General features: G+C 35.0%; 1 protein-coding gene across 2 annotated transcripts in view; it reads right to left on the bottom strand.

Moving 5' to 3' along the window:
• Positions 1–20,869, bottom strand: part of LOC105489954 (kelch like family member 1) — a 437,149-nt gene that overhangs the window by 24,683 nt on the left and 391,597 nt on the right. For both annotated transcript variants that reach the window (XM_071081257.1, XM_011755115.3), the window contains one exon: positions 15,488–15,650. In XM_071081257.1, the coding sequence (XP_070937358.1) occupies positions 15,488–15,650 (163 nt within the window). The remainder of the gene's footprint in view (positions 1–15,487; positions 15,651–20,869) is intronic.

Raw genomic sequence — 20,869 nt, 5'->3', positions numbered from 1 at the left:
GGATAAAGGAAAATTGGAAGAAGGAGCACAATCTCTCCCTTAAAGAGTTCACCTTTTAGGCTGCACAACTCACTTCTCACATCTCATAGGTCAGAACCAGACACATGGTTGTACCTAGTTGGTAAAATGCTGGAAAGTCTTGTCTTTATTTTAGATGCCTCACTAAAAATGTGTGTTTATATTGTCATATAAAAAGGAGTGAATGAGCATTGGTGGATAATTATCCATACTTATTCATAATCTATCAGGCTTCACAGTCTCATTTACCAGCTATGTGTTATAAGAGTAGCAAGTGTCAAGAGGAGTTTGCAATAGACACCATCATTTCTTAGCAAGTGAAAAGAAAAGCAGTCACCAGTGTATTGTTGTAGCTTAGTGAGATCCCGTTCACTGTCCCGTAAGGCATGTTAACAAGTACCTCCCACAGAAAGGCAGATATAGAAGTAATCCGACAGTAGGATTGACAAGTTTTCTCATGGCATCAGATGAAAGAGCTAGTGCCATAGCACTAGATCTTTTCTAGCCCTATGTAGCATGGTGCATTCATATTTCCTTTATCATAGGTAGCTTTTTGTTACATATGCAGGGTTATTTCTACCCATCTCTTAGTCAACCGAGGTTGTGTCTCCACCAGAAAGTCTTTTCTGATCCCACTTTGTCTTGTTCCCTGAAATTTAACTTTATTTATAATTTGTATCCTAGGTATAGTTATTTACAATTTTTCATACTTTACCAATAAAGCATATTTCAAGGAAAGTGCACAGAAAGCACTCCCATACCATTATGTAAATATTAGAATGTTTTGCTAACTAGTTTGGGATATTAAATATAATTTTCACTCACTGTATTTGGTTACCCAGAGAAAGTGTTCAGGCATCCTTTCTGTTGTACAATAAAAGCATTAGAATCCCCCAACTCCAGTACTGTTGAAGTAACTCTCTAGATTCAGAACTTAACTTGGTCCTTTGTTTCTTAATTAATGAAGAGCTCTTTAATCTGATGCCATGAGAAAGCTTGTCAATCCTGCTGTCAGATTGCTCCTATATCTGCCTTTCTGTGGGAGGTACTTGTCAACGTGCCTTACAGGACAGTTAACGAGATTTCACTAAGCTACAACAATACATTGGTGACTGCTTTTCTTTCTACTTGCTAAAAAATGATGGTGTGTATTGCAAACTCCTCTTGACACTTACTACTATTATAGCACATAGCTGGTAAATGAGGCTGTGAAGCCTGATAGAGTCCACCTACCTTTATTTTTTAAACATACCCAAATTTATGAAGAGAATCTGACAGTTATAAATATGTGAATTAATTTAGATCACTTCATCATATACCCAAACTTGACAGAATTCACCAACCCAAAACTGTCAGTTCAACATTAATCCCTCCGAATTTCCTCTGCTCCCACTCTATGCATTTTATAATTCTGCAACTTCTTATTTGTTATTGTATTGTAGTTCCTTTTAGTATAATGTAAGCTCTCTGAGGACAGAATTTATTTATCTTCTTTGATATATCATCATGGCCAAAACATGTTTGTGAAATTAAAAAAAAAAAAATGAATGAAGCACTTGTTTCTAATTATAGAAAAATAGTGATTCATCTGTGGAAACTTATCAATGGAAAAGCACCTGTTTAAGTTCCACTGAAGCAAGACTTTGACAAATGGCAGGGAAAATTATTAATTATGTGTCTTGGGAACACAAAAGTAGGGAAGAAAGAAAGATTAATTTTAACTGGGTGGATTCAAAAAGGGTTCACAGGAAAGGCACAAACTATGCTTTGGATGGTGGAAAATATAAATAATCTTATTTCTGTTTTAAGCAAAAGCAGATCTTAATATATTTTAACTTTTCTTGACACTATTTTTTTCAAGTACAATAAATTCAGTCCTGTTAATACTGATCTTGCCACACAGATCTTGCATATAGAGAGCTAGACGAGGGTTTGTTTATCAGTCTAGAGTTTTCAAATGTATTCAAAGATCAAGTGAATATTGAGCAGGAAACTAAGTGGACAGCAAATAGTGGACACTCACAAGTTAATAAGAAAAAGCAGGGCCGGTGCAATGGCTCACACCTGTAATCCCAGCACTTTGGGAGGCCGAGGCGGGCAGATCACGAGGTCAGCAGATCGAGACCATCCTGGCTAACACAGTGAAAACCCCATCTCTACTAAAAATACAAAAAAATTATCTGGGCATGGTGGCGGGTGCCTGTAGTTCCAGCTACTTGGGAGGCTGAGGCAGGAGAATGGAGTGAACCCAGGAGGCAGAACTTGTAGTGAGCAGAGATCGCGCCACTGCACTCCAGCCTGGGTGACAGAGAGAGACTCTGTCTCAATAAATAAATAAATAAATAAACATATAAATAAATAAATAAGAAATGAAAGGGAAATCTAGGCAGAAGCATGGGTAAGTGAAAAGGCAAAGGGGTGTGGACAATCTAGGTAGGTTCAGGGAACTGGAATAATTTGGTACGGCTGGGACATCAGGTGGTTGTAAGGCAGGTGGTGAGAAAGGAGAATGGAGAAAGAAAGTGAAGGCTAAGCCATGAAAACCACTATATTCCAGATTGAAGAACCTGACAGTGACCATGCTCAAATAGGGCACCAAAATGAGCTGTTGAAGCACATTTTAATTCTGAGGCATAATTTATTAAATAATACCTTTCAACAACTGGCATATATCTTAGCCCGTCAACTATTGTGATGAAATTCTACTAATTGTACAGTTTCCTTGAGCAATTAGAAACAACTCTTCAACCAGAGTGAATATTTATAAAATTGAAATGCAAACATGTCATTGCTCTTTTTTTAAAAAAAATCTTTGCAATATTTTTTACCTCGGCTGAGTTACGATATGATCTGAGGGCCTGCCATTCTATTCAATCTTTGGGGCCACTCCCTTTCATGATGTTCCTGCCAAACTTAAATTTTGCATTTTATATTCAAGGACTTGATACAAATTTTTATTTCTCACTGGAATGATCCCCCCATCACCTATCTATGCTGGATATCTGATAAATCAGTCAGGTCCCTTAGAAACTCATCTCTTTTAGTACGTGAATTAAAACTCTCCTGAGCTCATTAGTAGCCCCAACTGAGAGTCAGTTAACAGCAATTTCTTTTGTTTTTTTTAATTTTTTAATTTGTGAGTCTAAGATGAATTAAAACTTATACAATTTCAGGTGCCACCTTTGAGAAGAAGAATACCAAAATTTGAATAAAAATTAGAAACAGAGTGTTGGAAGGCACTATGCATGTGATAGGCCTTGAGGCTTAAGGCACTGTGCTAGGTATTAGGACATACTAGAAAAACAACAGACAATGAATCCAGCTTTCATGATGCTTTAAGCTGCATATGCTTCAGACTGAACAGAAATTACAACTGCCTTGTTAGAATTATTTTTTGTTTGTTTGTTTGAGACAGAGTCTCATTCTGTCACCCAGGTTAGAGTGTGCAGTGGCACAATCTCAGCTCACTGCAGCCTCTGCCTCCGGGGTTCCAGAATTATTAACATGAAGCTTTGCATGCCTGTAATTCTAGCACTTTGGGAAGCCAAGACAGGCGGATCACCTGAGGTCAAGAGTGGAGACCAACCTGGCCAACATGGTGAAACCCCATCTCTACTAAAAATGCCAAAAAAAAAAAAAATAGCAAAGCGTGGTGGTGCATGCTTGTAATCCCAGCTACACAGGAGGCTGAGGCAGGAGAATTGCTTGAACCTGGGAAGTGGAGGTTGGTGGTAGTGAGCTGAGATTGCTCCACTGCACTCCAGCTTGAGTGACAGAGTGAGGACTCTGTCTCAAAAAAAAAAAAAAAAAAAAATTACATGAAGATTTGAAGGAATAAATGAATGAATCTATTTTGCCATAGTAAATCATGAAAGAAACTGTTTTCATATGTTTTGCAGATCCTTAAAGGAGTGGTACCACATATTTATTAACATTCAAGCATACTTATGTGTTCAGGCAGAATCACTATCTGCTTTGTGAGCTAAGAAAAATTTTAAAAAGCACAAAAAGATATTTTAGCTAGAATGTAAAGTGTGAAAGAACCAAGCCAAGGCAGCTACCGAAGAAGAAACTAAAAGAACCACTAATGTATATATTGTTCAGGGAATCTGAGGTTATATTTGGCCAAGCACCACACATCCACGTTTATTCACTTTTTTTGTTGTTGTATTTTCTTTATTCACCACGTAAGTTTGGCTGTGCTGGCATATATACCCTTTAGTTTAATCTGTCTTACTAGAAGATTCACTCAATTTGTTACATGAAATTGATGCAATTTTGGTCTTGAATCCATCAGAACACACTCATTAATTTTAAGCCATAAACCAATTTCTTGTTTTATTGTTTTTTTGGTTTTTTTTTTCCCACAACAAATAGTATCATAAGTAACCTAAACTTAAGATAAGTGTTCATTGTTTTTTATTACTCTTAATTGGAAAAAGTGTTGAAAATAATATTTAGGGAAACAATAGCCAGGTTAGAATGACACATTAGTGTTATGTGGTAGAAAAACAAGGGGAAAAAAAAATCACATCAGCAGAGGGGAGGAAAAAAAAATAAAACAAAAATGTAAGAGGGTGGTGTTAAAACAATTTTCTGCTATGGGTCTGAAGTAAAAGGTCACTTTCTAATGATTATGTTTCTGTCTGAGTAACACAGGAAAAGTACCCAGACATTAATAGCCAGTCATCAAACCACAGAATTTTAAGGCCATTAAATCACACCCGGGGGAAGAAAGAGATGCCAAGCAAAATCTCTACTAATTCAATTTAAAGGAAAACAAAATTCAAGTAAAAAATTGAACCATTCAAAATATTTTCACAGAATAGAATTAAAAATCATAATTAAAATGTAAGCAATTTTGGCAATGTAAAAATTAAAAACTTCAAAGAGTATTGATATCACACTCTGATATTTTTTATGAAGAATGATACTACAGCAAACAGGATTTCTTAATATATGATATATGCTAGCTGACCAAAAAATACAAGGACAAGAAAAGCAATCTGAATAGTGATTTCTATGTATAGTAAATTTAAAAGGTGCAGTAGAAGAAACTAGATAGACAATTTAGTCATAACAGAATGTAAGAAATTGAAACAAGACTCTGCATTAAATATTTTCTTCATTTATTTCTGATTAAGACTGGAGAATGTTTACAATAAAATACATATTTTAAGTTGATTCAAATTAAAGTCATAAAGAAGGTCACAAAGCTATAATGCAAGCTAATTATCCAAAAAATATGGATAAGTAATGTACTAACACTTTAATATGTGTGTGTGTGTGTTTTCATTACAAACTGATGTAACAAGTGAATAAGATAATGAAAGGACAGGATACTTCTCACCCATATTGGGCAAATATGCTGTGTTAATGAGATATCCATTTTCTAAACAACACCAGGAATAAATCAATTGGTGTCAATGTAAATTGGTAAGAAAAATTCACTAAATAACCGATTGTTACTTATAAATAGTGATTAGAAAACGTAAAAAGGCAAAAAGGATTATGCTTTCCTCTATTATCCTCTATTAGAATTATAAAAATTAACATCCAAGAGAACATCCTTTTTTTTTTTTTTTTTGATATAGGATCTTGCTCTATCACTCAGGCTATAGAGCAGGTGGCATGATCACAGCTCACTACAGCCTCGACCTCCTGGTTCAAGTAATCCTCTCACCTCAGCTCCTCGGCCTCTCAAGTAGCTTGAACTACAGGAGCATGCCACCATGCCCAGTTATTTTTAAAATTATTTGTAGAGATGGGGTCTCACTCTGTTGCCCAGGCTGGTCTCAAACTGCTGGATTCAAGAGATCCTCTCACCTTGGCCTCCCAAAGTGTTGGAATGACAGGGGTGAGCCACTGTGCCTGGACGGAGAACATTCATTCTATTATTGTAAATTTTACTATCCACGAATAGATATACCCACTGGATAGTTTTACTTTTAATATTTAATATTGAAGAATGTTAAATTTTATCATTAACTTCCAAACTAAGTGTTTTTAAATAAAAATATTGTAATGCTTAAGAAAAAAATCATTTTTCAAGAGAAAATGTGAATATAAGTAGAAAAAGTATTATTAATAAATGTACATATTTACATGTTATGCAAAGCAGTGTTAATAAAATGTATGTATTATGAAATACATACATTTTCTATTGGGTAAAGTGACAATATTAACACAAATGAAAATATTTTTTCTATGAATGTCATTAAAAGGCACAACAGAATAAAAATTGTATTGAGAGGAGTGAGAAGCAGAGGTAACTATTTCATACAGAAACAATTTCAAGAAATTTATTTTAGAAAATTTGCAGATAAGAATGAAAATTGGTAATAAAATATTTTAATTGCCTCTCTTAGAAATCTCAGTATTCCTCAGAAGGTAATGGAAGAATAACCAACCACTGTTTATGCAAGCACCCCATCACTATAGGCTGTGTATGATTTTAACTTCTTTTCACTTCTACACAGCATCCTTCCAAAGCAGTGGTGATAGTAGGAGTTCGAGTTTTTCTCAGCAACTATAGCCAAAAGAAGTCTAGCAGAAATGTTTACAGATTTTTGATATTGAGAGTGATTATAGTGTAAAGATGGATAGCGAACATTACTGCAGACAAAAGCTTTACCAAATACAAAAAATAAATTGAATTGACAAGTAGCGATTTGCTTTGGCTTTTTGTGATTCTGTTTCACCATTTCTTATCTAATAGCTTTCTAAAAATTATAATGGATATTGACAATAATTAAACTTCTAGCAAAACATTTGAGAGGAGGATTTTGAGAGCAAATAAATGTACCTTGAAAAAAATTAAGCGACTTAAATATTATGTGACAGGGAAAATCACAAGAAGTAAATAGAAAAATAAAATAAAGTAAAACAAAGCATGTAGAAGTTTTTCCATCATGTAAAAATATTTTATATCTTGACCTAAAAACATATACTTTAAAGACTTAAAAGACTTTAAAGGTGATAAAAAGACTTTAAAGATGATAAAAAGACTTTAAAGATAAGATAACACACTCAAAATAAGGTGGTTATAAAGGTGATTGGAAGGAGGGGAATCAAATAAAGATATCGTATAAGAAAAGTTAAAATGCAAAAATTTTAAGTCTGCATTGGAAGTGCAAATGATCATAAACAAATTGGCATTGATTGAATTCATTCATTTTTTTTTTAAACTGGCAAAGGAGACTTATGGCAAAGAAATCAGTCTTAAAACACACATGGAACCATTAACATAAGTATGTACTAAAATATATCTCAAACCAGAGAACTAGAATAATAGGAAAAGGAACAATTAAACAAACAAGTTTCAATAGATTAAAAACTTTCCTAAGCAGAAGAAAGAGTTGAGATTGTTAAAACAAATTTCCAAATAGTAATTTAAGAGAATGAGAAGTAGGGCTCAGATTGTACCCCCAGAAACATTTTGACTTTTCAGGAGGAATTACAAGCTTTTTAAGCTGTTGTCTCTCAGGTCTACATCCTCTCCTGTATTTTCTGCTTCTGAAATAGGGGCTAAATCTCTGGAAACCGCTTTTCTGCTTTGCCAGCTGGTTCCCTCTTAGAATCTGACATCAGTGGGTGGCAAAGACTGAAAGACTAGAGGAGAGTGAATAGTCTTGTTTTTTTTTGTTTGTTTGTTTGCTTCCTTTTTTTTTTTTTTTTCCTACAGTGTCACCCCATCCTTTACTCACTGTGGCAGCAAGAGTTGTTCTGTAGCATCAGACATCCCTAGTTCGCAGTTTTTCTAAGATACGCCATTGGCTTCATTGAGACTACTCTAAGACATCAGCACCAGCAGATTGGCATCCGCTCCTCAGAGCTCTGGGTCCCAGGTCTTTCCTGCTGAGACTAGCTCCAGCGAAGCAGTGGCCCAAATCGCAGTTGACTAAATTTCAGTGCACAGGCCCCTTCCCCAAGCTTCTAAATCTTAATCATTTTAACCTTGCCTTTTAGTTCTCCACCCCCAGGAGAAGTAGCTATTATTTTGAGTTGATTAATTTACAATATAGTGTTATTTTGTTGACTTTTTGGTTAACTAGTAAATTTTTATACTTACTCAACAAAACTTTGTATTTAATATTAAAATATCTTTGTTTAGAATAACTGATAAATGACTGTTCTGATTTCTGGCTCTTGAATGAATGTTAACTAATATAAACATAGTAAAAACATCTATAAGAATAAAGGTTTGGGTTATAAAAACGCATATGAAAGATAAAAGAAATCACTGAACTTACATATCTCCCCCACTCCGCAAAAAAGACAAAATATAAGTAAATAATATCTATTGAATTTTAAAAATACAAGGCAGAGATATTAAATTACTTGAGCTAATTTGCAAACAATGTGAAAAGACACAGGAAAGTCCCTTTCAGACATAGAATCGAATAAATTACATCATCAACACATACTTCCTGGAAAGTAATAATAATAAAGGGAGATGCATTCACTTGGAAATTATTAATTTTCAGAATACACGAAGAACTCCATAAATCAAAATGAAAAAGAGAACACACAGAAATAGAAACAGAGAAAATTTTGAAAATAAACTTTAACAGAAGATCTACAAATGACTAATACATATATTAAAGATTTTTGATCGCATCAGTTCTTGGAGAATGTGACAACACTATTCACCAGAATGGAGAATGATAAATAAAAGACAAGTCGGATGTCACCAAGTCAGTAGGGTACAGGGAGCATTCAGAATTCAAAAATCTGTTAATGTGTGGACAAATTAGGAAAACCAGTTACAAACACTTTTGAGCAGTATCTACTAAAACTGAGCACAAGTAAAGCCTAGTAATTTAAGTTCTAGGTCTACAACCAGCTAAAACATGTGTGTATGTTCACCAAAAGACATACATAAGAATATTCATAATTGCATTATTCTTAATCATCAAGAAGAGGAAATAACTTAAATATCCAACTACACTCAGTAGTTGAATGTAGGAAAATGAATAAACTTGTAGTATAATAATTGTTATACTTTGGATGTGTGTCTCCACCCAAATCTCATATTGTAATGTACAGCCCAGTCCTGGAGGTGGGGCCTGGTGGGGGTAATTGGGTCATGGGGGCAGATTCTCTTGAATGGTTTAGCACCATCCCTCTTGGTACTGTCCTTTCAATAGTAAGGGAGTACTTGTGAGATCTGGTTGTTCAAAAGTGTGTAGCACCTCCCACGTGGATCTTTTGCTCCTCCTTTGACCATATGATGTGCCTGTTCTCCTTAGCCATCTGCCATGATTGTAAGTTTTCTGAGGCCTCCCCAGAAGCTGAGCAGATGTCAACATCATGCTTCCTATATAGCCTGAAGAAGTGTGAGACAAGTAAAGCTTTTTTCTTTCTAAATTTCCCAGTCTCGAGTATTTCTTCATGGCAATGTGAGAATGGACTAACACAATAATAAAGAAAAATAAACTTCAAGAACAACTATTAATACTATAATTTGTTAAATTCTGAATTTAAAGACAAGAGTAAGTAGAGCTAAATCAAATGAAAATTAAGAAAATAAGGAAGAAAATACACATAGCCTCTGTGTATGATTGTTTGATTACAAATAAAAGAAAACAATCATCACCTTGACAAATTCATAAAATGTATGCTAATTTTAGAAAATAAAATTTATGCTATGGAAACTACAGACAGTAAAATAATGCTTTTAACCTTAAACAATATATGTATATGAAACAACTGAAATCAGAGACTATAAAGCACTATAAGGGTTTTCCAATTAAAATGGATAGATAAGGACACCTGATATCACTACTATTTAGGTAATTATTCTAAAAATATAAACAACACAATAAAAAGGAAATATATATTAAGAAAACAGAGAAAAAGTTTCCTTATTAGTTTACTAAATGTTTATCTTTCTAGAAAATCTATTATTATCAATTGAATAGTAAATACAACAAACATATGCATTTAGTTAAATGGTTATATATAAATTATCTTTTAAGATTTAATTTTGCAATGATTAATGTTTAAATATATATAAACACAAAATAAGGTAAAATATTCAAAAATATGAATAAACATGAATAACCTCAGAAAAAAAGAATAACCTTGCCAAAATTAAACAGCACTAAAATACAAGGAGAGTAATTTTAAAAGATAAAAGTACAACTATCTTCTCAGAAGAAAATACTAACATTTAAAATCTAGAGATACCACATCTTTCTCAAACTAATCTGTAAATATTTATTTACAGAGAAAATTCTAAAGGGATGTTTAAGAGTGACTTTTTAAAATCTGAGAAATGTATACCGAAGTTTAAATAAAAGAATTTAGAGGATAGCAGCAGTGGTGGCTCACGCCTATAATACCAGCACTTTGGGAGGCCGAGGTGGGTGGATCACGAGATCAGGAGATCAAGACCACCCTGGCTAACACAGTGAAACCCATCTCTACTAAAAAATACAAAAAATTAGCCAGGCGTGGTGGCAGGCACCTGTAGTCCCAGCTACTCGGGAGGCTGAGCGGGGAGAATGGCATAAATCCAGGAGGCGGAGCTTGCAGTGAGCTGAGATCGTGCCACTGCACTCCAACCTAGGTGACTGAGCAAGACTCTGTCAAAAAAAAAAAAAAAAAAAAAAGATTTAAAAGATAACTAACCAAAAGAATTTTTGAAAAACAGTTATTATAAAGAATATGCTTTATCTTTGCATTAAACAAAATGTATAATGTGAATATTTATTAATTTTATATGTATATCTGTGTGTAGGCACATATACAGTGTTAATTCACTTTTTATGAGCCAATTCTATCAAAACAAAGATAAATAAATGGAACTTCATTAAATTAAAACATTTCTGCACAGCAGAAGATACAATCAGCAGAGTGAACAAACAACCCATTGAGTGGAAGAAAATATTCCCAATGTATACCTCCAACAAAGGTCTAATATCCAGAATCTACAAGGAACTCCAACAAATTAGCAAGAACAAAACAAACAATCCCATTAAAAAGTGGGTTAAGGATATGAATAGACAATTCTGAAAAGAACACATACAAATGGGCAGCAAACATATGAAAACATTATCAACATCACTAATGATCAGGGAAATGCAAATCAAAACCACAGTGGATTTAACCACCTTATTCCTGCAAGAATGATCATAATCCAAAAATAAAGAAAATAAAGTAATAGATGTTGGCATAGATGTGGTGAAAACGGAACACCTTTACACTGCTGGTGGGAATGTAAACTAGTACAACTATGGAAAACAGTGTGAAGATTCTTTAAAGAACTAACAGTGGGACTACCATTTGATCCAGCAATCCCACTGCTGGGCATCTACCCAGAAGAAAGAGGTCATTATACGAAAAAGATACTTGCACATGTATGTTTATAGCAGCACAATTTGCAATTGCAAAAATATTTAACCAGCCCAAATACCCATCAATTAATGATTAGATAAAGAGATTGTGATATATATGTATACCATGGAATACTACTCAGACATAAAAGGAAATGAAATAATGGCATTTGCAGCAACCAGGTTGGAATTGGTGATCATTATTCTAAGTGAAGTAACTCAGGAATGGAAAACCAAACATAGCATATTCTCCCTCATAACTAGGAGTTAAGCTGTGAGGATGCAAATACATAAGAATAATACAGTAGTAGGGAGTAGCCAAGATGGCCAAATAGAAATGGCTCTACTCTCAGTTGCTAGAGAGAAGATAAAAGTGGCAAGTGAATTCTACATCCTTAACTGAGGTACCAAGTTTCTCTTATTAGGACTGACTAGGTGGTTGGTGCAACCCACAGAGAGTGAGGAAAAGCAGGGTGGAGCAAGGGCCCACCTGGACCTGTACAGGAAGGGCACTGGGAGCTTCCTCTCCTAGTCAAAGAAGGTGGTGAGGGATTGTGCTATCCTTCCATGAAAACCATGCTTTTCCCACAGATCCTTGCATTCCCCTTGGGATCCCCAGATCAGGAGGTCCCCTTGTAAGCCCACACCACCAGGGCCTTCTGTCACAAGTACAAAGCTGTGCAGACTCATGGTGGCTGCTTGAGTGGGCAGCCACTGGAGCTGGCACTGGGATACAGGAGTATTTTATCTGAAACTCCCATGAGGCAGGAGGTCTGTCCACTCCCGTGTGAAGGAGGCTGAAGCCAGGGAGCCAAGTCGCCTCACTCCCACAGAAACTCACAGTCTAAAACCTACTGGCTTGGAATCTCTGCCAGCTAGCACAGCAGGCTAGATACTGCCTAAGAAGATGAGTTCCCAAAGAGGGAGGGACTGCTGCTATCATTGTGCTCCAGTCAACTGTTTCCTTTTGCTGTTGGTGCCAGCAAGACTGGGTGGTCTGGACTGGGAGCAATTTCTCACAGGGGAACACAGTGACTGGGAGAGTTCGTGGCCAGACTGCTTATTTAAGTAGTACCCTGATCCACTCCTTGTCACTAGAGGGGGCCTCCCCATGGGAATTTCAGCATCCTCAGCCAGGGATTTATGAAGAGAACTCTGATATCCCTGAGAGGAGGGAGCCCATAGGAGGAGGGGCAGCTGCAGTATCATGCCTCAGCAGTCTTAGTCTTTTCTGCCTGCTGGCTCTGGAGAGTCAGGGCAGCCCAGACGAGGGGGATTTTCCCCAGCACAGCACACCTGCCCCACCAAGCTGCAGTCCGACTGCTTATTTAAGTGGCTCTTTGATCCTGATCCTCCTGACTGGGTGAGACCTCCAAACAGAAGTCTCCAGACACTTCATACAAGAGTATTCAGACTGGCATCAGGTTGGTGTCCTTCTGGGACAGAGCTCCATGAGGAATGAGCAAGCTGCCATCTTTGCTGGTCTGCCACCTGCAATGGTGGTATCTCCAGGGGTGGGAGAGACCCAGGCAAATAGCGTCTGGAGTGAACTACCACCAAACTGCAGCATTCTTATGGAAAGGGGGCCTGACCGCTAAAAGAAAAACAGACAGAAAGCAACAGCAACAACAACATCAATGAAAAAGACCCCATAAAAACCCCATCCAATGGACAACAGCCTCAAAGATCAAAGGTAGATAAACTAATGAAGATGAGAAAGAATCAACACAAAAATGCTGAAAACTCAAAAAGCCAGAGTGCTTCTTCTTCAAATGATAGCAACATGTCTACAGCAAGTACACAGAACTGGGATGAGGCTGAAGTGGATGAATTGACAGAAGTAGGCTTCAGAAAATGGGTAACAATACCCTTCACTGAGCTAAAGGATTATGCCCCAACTCATTGCAAGGAAACTAAAAACCATAATGAAACACTACAGGAGCTGTTAACCAGAATAACCAATTTAGAGAAGAAAATAAATTACCCTATGAAGCTGAAAATCACAACAGAACTTTACAATGCAAACACAAATATCAACAGATGAATAAACCAAGCAGAAGAAAGAATATCAGAATTTGAAGACTATCTTGCTGAAATAAGGCCGACAGATAAGATTAGAGAAGAAAGAATAAAAAGGAATGAACAAAACCTCCAAGAACTATGAGATTATGTTTAAAGACCAAACCTACATCTGGTAGGGTTACCTGAAAGAGATGGAGAGAACAGAACCAAGCTGGAAAACACACTTTAGGATATCGTCCAGGAGAACTTTTCCAACCTACCAAGACAGGCCAAAATCCAAATTCAGGAAATCCAGAGAACCCCAGTAAGATATTCCACAAGAAGACCCAACCCCTAGACACAGAATCTTCAGATTTTCCAAGGTCGAAATTAATGAAAAAATGCAAAGTGCAGCCAGAGAGAAAGGCCAGGTCACCTATAAAGAGAAGCCCATCAGACTAATAGCAGACCTCTTAGCAGAAACCCTATAAGCCAGAAGAGATTGGGGGCCAGTATTCAACAGTCTTAAAGAAAAGACATTCTGACCTAGAATTTCATAGCTGGCCAAACTAAGCTTCCTAAGTGAAGGAGAAATAAAATATTCTTCAGTGAAGCTAATGCTGAGGGCATTTGTCACCATCAAGCCTGCTTTGCAAGAGCTCCTACAGGAAGCACTAAATATGAAAAGGACAAACTGTTATGAGCCACTACAAAAACACACTTAACTATACATACCAGTGAAACTATGAAGCTACTACATAGACAATCTGCAAATTAACCAGATGGCATTATGATGTCAGGATCAAATTCACACATAACAATATTAACCTTAAATATAAATGGGCTAAATGCCCCAATTAAAAGACAGAATGGCAAGCTGGATAAAGAGTTAAGATCCATCGATGTGCTGTATTCAAGAGACCTATCTCCCATGCAAAGACTCACACAGACACAAAATAAAAGGATGGAGGAAAATTTATCAAGCAAATGGAAAACAGAAAAACGCAAGGGTTGCAATCCTAGTTTCTGAGAAAATAGACTTTAAATCAACAAAGATCATAAAAGAAAAGTCCTTGAAGAAGTCTGATTTATTATTTGCATTTGTAAAAGGATTTACCTGGAAGCTTTCATAAATAAGACTGCAGAGGAGGCCAGGCGCGGTGGCTCAAGCCTGTAATCCCAGCACTTTGGGAGGCCGAGACGGGCGGATCACGAGGTCAGGAGATCGAGACCATCCTGGCTAACACGGCGAAACCCCGTCTCTACTAAAATACAAAAAAAATTAGCCGGGCGAGGTGGCGGGCACCTGTACTCCCAGCTACTCCGGAGGCTGAGTCAGGAGAATGGCGTGAACCCGGGAGGCGGAGCTTGCAGTGAGCTGAGATCCGGCCACTGCACTCCAGCCTGGGCAACAGAGCCAGACTCCGTCTCAAAAAAAAAAAAAAAAAAAAAAAGACTGCAGAGAAAAGAAGTAAAAAGATCAGAATAGAAGCTGTTCCAGTTGTCTAGGCAAGAGGTGACACTAGTTTTATTTAGATCTATGGTTCTCATGGGGAAGACAGGGGTTGTATTTTGCCACTTCCCAGGAAATACTAGGCAATGTCTGGAGATATTTTTGCTTGTCACACTGAGGTGGTGGGTGAGGGGCATCCAGTGGGTGGAAACCCAAGACACTTCCAAACACTCTGAGATGCACAGGACAGTAGACTTCTTTCAACAAAGACTCATCTATCCTCAAATGTCAATAGTGTTGAGGTTGAGAATTCTTGATTTAGAGGGATAGCAATGAAGATGCTTGAAAAGTAACCTAATGTAATTATGCAAAGAAAGATATATTGAATACCAGATTTGAGTAGTTTTTTGAAGGCTACTCAAATAGTTTTCCAAAAATGATATCAATTTTCCCATGAAATATATTTGATACTTCTTTAATAATCAATTAATGTGAATAAATTTTGGGTTCCGTTGTCTATAGCGAGAGCACCAGTCTTTATTTGTCAATTTAAAAATATCAACAGCTTAAAATGTTTTAAAACAATTTTTATCAGCTTATTAAAACTTATTTTTCAAATAATATTTATGCAACAACTTTTTTCTAAGATTAAAAAATGAGAAAAAAATGTACTTACTTGCCATTCAATGCTGCTACACCAACTGTGCTCCGAGCAATTGACATACTGGCTACAAATGTCCATTGTTGACTCTGTGGATCCCACCTTTCCACTGTATTCAGATAGCTCCAGCCATCATGGCCTCCCACAGCATAAATAGGGCCTTCAAGTACTGTTACGCCTAAAACATTACATAAAAGACTGTTATGACTATAGTTAATATCATATTGAACATTTAAAAATCTGTTAAGTGGGTAGATCTCCTGTTATGTGTCCCTAATACCATAAACTTAAAAAATAAAATAAAATTTGAATAGATTTATTTCACAATGAGATTTTAAAAATTAAAGTAACAGTACAAAACTATGAATTCATTCAGCATAGACTTCAGTTGTTAAAGAACTATTGTAATCTCATAGAAACTACCTACCATTAATTGAATCATTCCATTAAAGTGAAAACAAAATTGGGAGCCAAAAATAAGTATTATGACCTAGATGCTTTATAAAATAATACTAATTCCCATGTTTATGACCATATGAAGAAACGGATACTAAAAATCAAAGGTAAGATGTCTTGGGCCTCTACTTTTAAAGAACATTTTTACACTGCTATTTAAAATACTTTGTTACTTACAACAATGTTACCTTAAAGCAATGTAATATTACCAGTTTGAATTTCAGAATAGTATTCTCTGTGCTTTGGCTTCCCAAAATTAAGTTAAAATAAACTTATATAAAGCTTAGAAAATATGACATCTTTCATATTATTAGCTAAAATTACTAAATACAAGCAATTAAAACAAATACAATTAATAGAGAGCCATCCATGGGAAGATTCATACAACTAGTACTCATTGCTTTTCTAGTAAACTCATATCTTCATAAATAAATTTTCTTAAATGCTCAACAGTTGCTAACTATTTAAATATCATGTTAATATTGATCGATGTGCTCTCTTTAGCTGTTGAGAAATTCTGTTGAATATTTCCTAAAAGGGCGCAATTTGAGGCTGATTATAAAGAAGTCTGAAGCATCTGTGATTTTTACCCTACTACCAAGCTGACGAATTAGACTGCCACAAATTTATGCATATTGATTAAGATATGACTCCTGGATCAAAGAAGAAATACAGTTTATTACTCATAGCAACAGCAACAGTCAGAGTATCAACAATTTTTGTTTCTGCTGCTGGTTCCCCAAGCCCCAATTCCCATAGGGTGATCCAAAGAAGGTAATCAACATGGCCTTAATGTTTCCCTTCTCTTGATCAAACTTTAGACAGTTTCTTCCTGTGTCTAGGCCCTGGCTTCATTTTCCTTACAGCATTTACTTTAGAAAACTTATAAATGTAAATTATTTCTCTGCTTCTTTTAGATGTAAACCTTTGATAAAACCCCTTGCCAGTTTCACAACCCAGGACTGTCTTTCTCAAGGACTTGGGAGCTGCTGTTCCTTTGAAATGTAGTCGTTAAGGTATTCTATCTCCCAGACTCCTGAAAGTATAGGAGCCTAACTTCAGTTGGTACCTTGCCACAAGCTATAAAACTACCTTTTGAAATAAAGATAGAAGAAAGTTGACTGTTCCTTTGAGTAAGGCCAATTAGCAAACACAGATTGCCTATGGTATGATCCACCTACCCAACCTAGTTCCAAAAAACTCTACCACCTTTGTTTTAGAAGTGTAGTTCAGTCAGTTTTGTCCTCTCTTCCTTATTGCAAGCCTTCAATAAAATATTTCTTGCCTGTTTACAATTGCCTCATACAATTTTTGCCTTGAAAAGTGTTAATTGAAACCTGTACATGCAGTAGATTGTATAAGAACTATAATTTATAATGGCCAATAAACACGCAAACCCATTGCTCTGGAAGGAGATATTATCTTTATGCTTTTAAGCATGACTGCATTTTATTTTGGAGACAGGAAATATCTCTCTGTTCCTAGTCTTTCTGTTAAAACAACCTCCTTTTAAATATATTCTGGAACAAAGGGCACTCAATAACTTGACTTTAAAGATGTGCAGAAATATGAGAGACCCATGAAGAACTGTCTCCCAAAACTGATGTAAAAAATAAAATGACAACTCATTTATTAATTCATTCATTTAACTATTATTCATTGAATGACTTTTATGTGTCAGGAATTATTATTGGCACTGAGGACACAGTGATGAATTAGGCAGACAAAGTATCTGCCCACAGCGAGCTCCTATAGCAGTCAATGAATCAACTAAAATGGAATAAGTGCATTATTCCCAATAAGTAAGCATGCTTCACACATATTACACAATTATACAAGTATAATTTAATAAAAAATGTAGCCGAATAACATTAAAAATGTTCTACAACACACATTCAACTTAGGGATGTTATTTTACACAATCCTATGCATATAGAGGGATCGTGTTTTGAGTGCAGGCATAGTTAAAATTAAAAAGCACAAACTTCAAATCTTATTCTTTCATTAGGTAGGAAATGGGGATTAGAAAGGATGCATAAATGTGAAGGTTGAGGTTATTTCAAAAGGAGATGATATATCTCATAGGCTTTTTAGATAATTATAGGTAGATACATGTATCAACAATAATTAACTACATGGAGATTAAAGTGAAAACATCAGTGAAGCTGTCAAAGAGATGCTGAAATCAACTTTTTACTGAGCACCAATTAGATACAGAGTAGACTTTAAGATAGGTTGTGTGCCTTAGATTGGGTAGAAAATATTTTGATTGATTTATGCTTTTCTGGAGAATATGATATCTATCTGAAAGGACCAGATCACTAGGATAATTTAATAAAGTTAATAAATTTAAATTTTGTTGTAAGAGCAATGGAAAATCACCGACATGTTTCATAATAGGGATGTGACTGTTATGACAAATTTATTCTGAATGTTTTATAGCAAATTGATTGGAGTCAGGTTAGGTTAGGTGGCAGTCAGGAGATGATTAGAAGAAAATTTCAGAAATTCAAAAAGTAGAAGGTAGTAGATTGAATTAACAGGTTTCAGTTTAAACAGAGAAAAGTGAAAATATTTGAAATATATTCTGGGAGTATTGCTGTTTAAATTTATTAACAGAATGCATAGGGGTGTATGAATGGAAAGGACAAATAAGGGCCAGATGTGGTGGCTCACGCCAGTAATCCCTACACTTTAGGAGGCAGAAGTGGGCAAATCACTTGAGGTCAGGAGTTCAAGACCAGCTTGGCCAACAAGGCGAAACCTCATCTCTACTAAAAATACAAAAATTAGCTGAACCAAGATTGCTCCACTACACTTCAGCCTGGGCAGTAGAGTGAGACTTTGTCTCAGAAAAAAACAAAAACAAAAATAACAACAACAAACAGAAGAAAGATTAAATTAGAGATAAATAAATTGGTTAAACAATTGAGAAGTTTAAAGGGTAGAAAAATTTGAAAATTATTTTTGGGGAACATTTAAGAACTCCATTTTGGATATATCATGTTTAAAGGGACTATTACACATTTAAATGGGGCAAATAAATAGGCAGTTAAATATACATGCCTACAGTTCAAGACAGTGTTAGAGGTATATGTAAAAATTTTGGAGTTATCAACAATTATATGGCTTTTAAAATCATAATCCTAGATATAATCAGTTAGGAAGATAGTATGAAGAGAGAATGTAACAGAGACCATAATCTAGCTTTGACTAGCTCTAGTATTGGTTACATGAAGATAAAACAAAAAAGATAGAGAAGAAATGGCCAGATAGGTGAGAGGAAAATCAGAAGGTTTTGGTATTTGGAAAGTAAGGTGGAGAAAGTTTCTAGGAGGATGGGCTAATCATTGGCTTTCATATTTCTGACCAAGTGCATATTTATATAGGATTTAAAAATAGGCTCTGCACATGGTTTAATCCATTCCGGTTACTACTAAGTTATATACCCTACAAATATCATCCATATGTGCCTTGTTTTTCTTAATTGCTGGAGGTTACTTGGCCTTATAAAAATGCTTCACTGAAAGTATAATATATATATATGTATATTACATTAATATATAATATATAAATATATATTAAATTACCTTGTATATATAATGAAAACCTTGTAAGTGTTCAGTTTGATGGTATTTTATTACAAGAATGTCACTGTATACCTACCGACTATCACTTCCACTCCAAAACCTCTCATGCAACTTCCTAGTCAGTATACCTCCCAAAAGGTAACAATAATTTTTGAATTAATTCCTCATATAAGAAGTTTTTCCTGATTTGAACTTATAAATTAATATAATTTTTTTATTGTATCTGTGACATTTTTATTCAGAAATTAGGTGAGATAGTAACATTTTTAAATTACATATATTATTACACTGTATAGTTATGACACTTTTATAGCTCCATGCTATTGTTGATGAAAATTTGCATGGTTTCCAGTTCTAATATTTTAAAAATAAAGCTGCAATGTACAGTTTTTTGATGCACATATGAATTCACTTTACCTAGATGTAAAATGTCTGGGTCATAGAATATACTTACATTGAAATTGAGTCAATGTATCAAAAAGTTTTCTAGCTTTTTTTTTTTAACCGATTTTTATTTCCCTCAGTAAAGGAGAGGAACCCCGTTTTCTGATAACCTCTCATAACTTGTCACCGTGAAACATTTTAATTTTAGTCATTCTGATGAGTGAGTAATTGTATCTCATCATTCTGTTAGTTTGCACCAAGCTGATGACTGATAAAACTAGGCATTTTTTCATGTGATTTTTAGCCACTTGAATATCCCTTTCTGTGAAAGCCTGTTAAAAACCTCTTCATTTTTAATTGGATATCTCTTATTAATTACATCATCTTATCAATTTGTAGCAGTTCTTGTAATCAATTTTAAATATTATGGATATAAATTCTTTGTTAATTTTAAAAATAAAATTAATAATAAAATTTAACATTGGTGGAATTGATATCCAAAAATATAAAAATGGACCATGGCCAATACACAAAAGTCAATCTAGATGGATCATAGAATTAAATATAAAAATTAAAACAATAATCTTTTCAGAATATAATGGACAAGCATAACTAAAATAGATAAGCATAGCAGTGTCTTTTGAGGAAGACAAATATTTCTCAAACAGAACATGAAAAATGGTTGTTCTAAATTTTAAAATATTATAAATATAAAAATTAATATCCCTTTGGTATTCCATATGAATTGTTTTTGCAATTTTCCCAATTTTTCCCCAAAATACTGATAAAATCTTGATTGAGATGGTATTGAATATATAACATTTTTTAGATAATTAATATCTTTACATTGTGTCTTCTAATCAGAACGTGGTATATAACTTCATTTTATTAAGATTTTAACTTCCTGAGTAATGTTTGTTTGAAACTTTTATTATAACATTTTATATCTGTTACTGAAATGATCACT

This window comes from Macaca nemestrina, chromosome 16, assembly GCF_043159975.1.
Source record: "Macaca nemestrina isolate mMacNem1 chromosome 16, mMacNem.hap1, whole genome shotgun sequence".
Lineage (NCBI taxonomy): Eukaryota > Metazoa > Chordata > Mammalia > Primates > Cercopithecidae > Macaca > Macaca nemestrina.
This window is presented reverse-complemented; position numbering and strand designations above follow the sequence as displayed.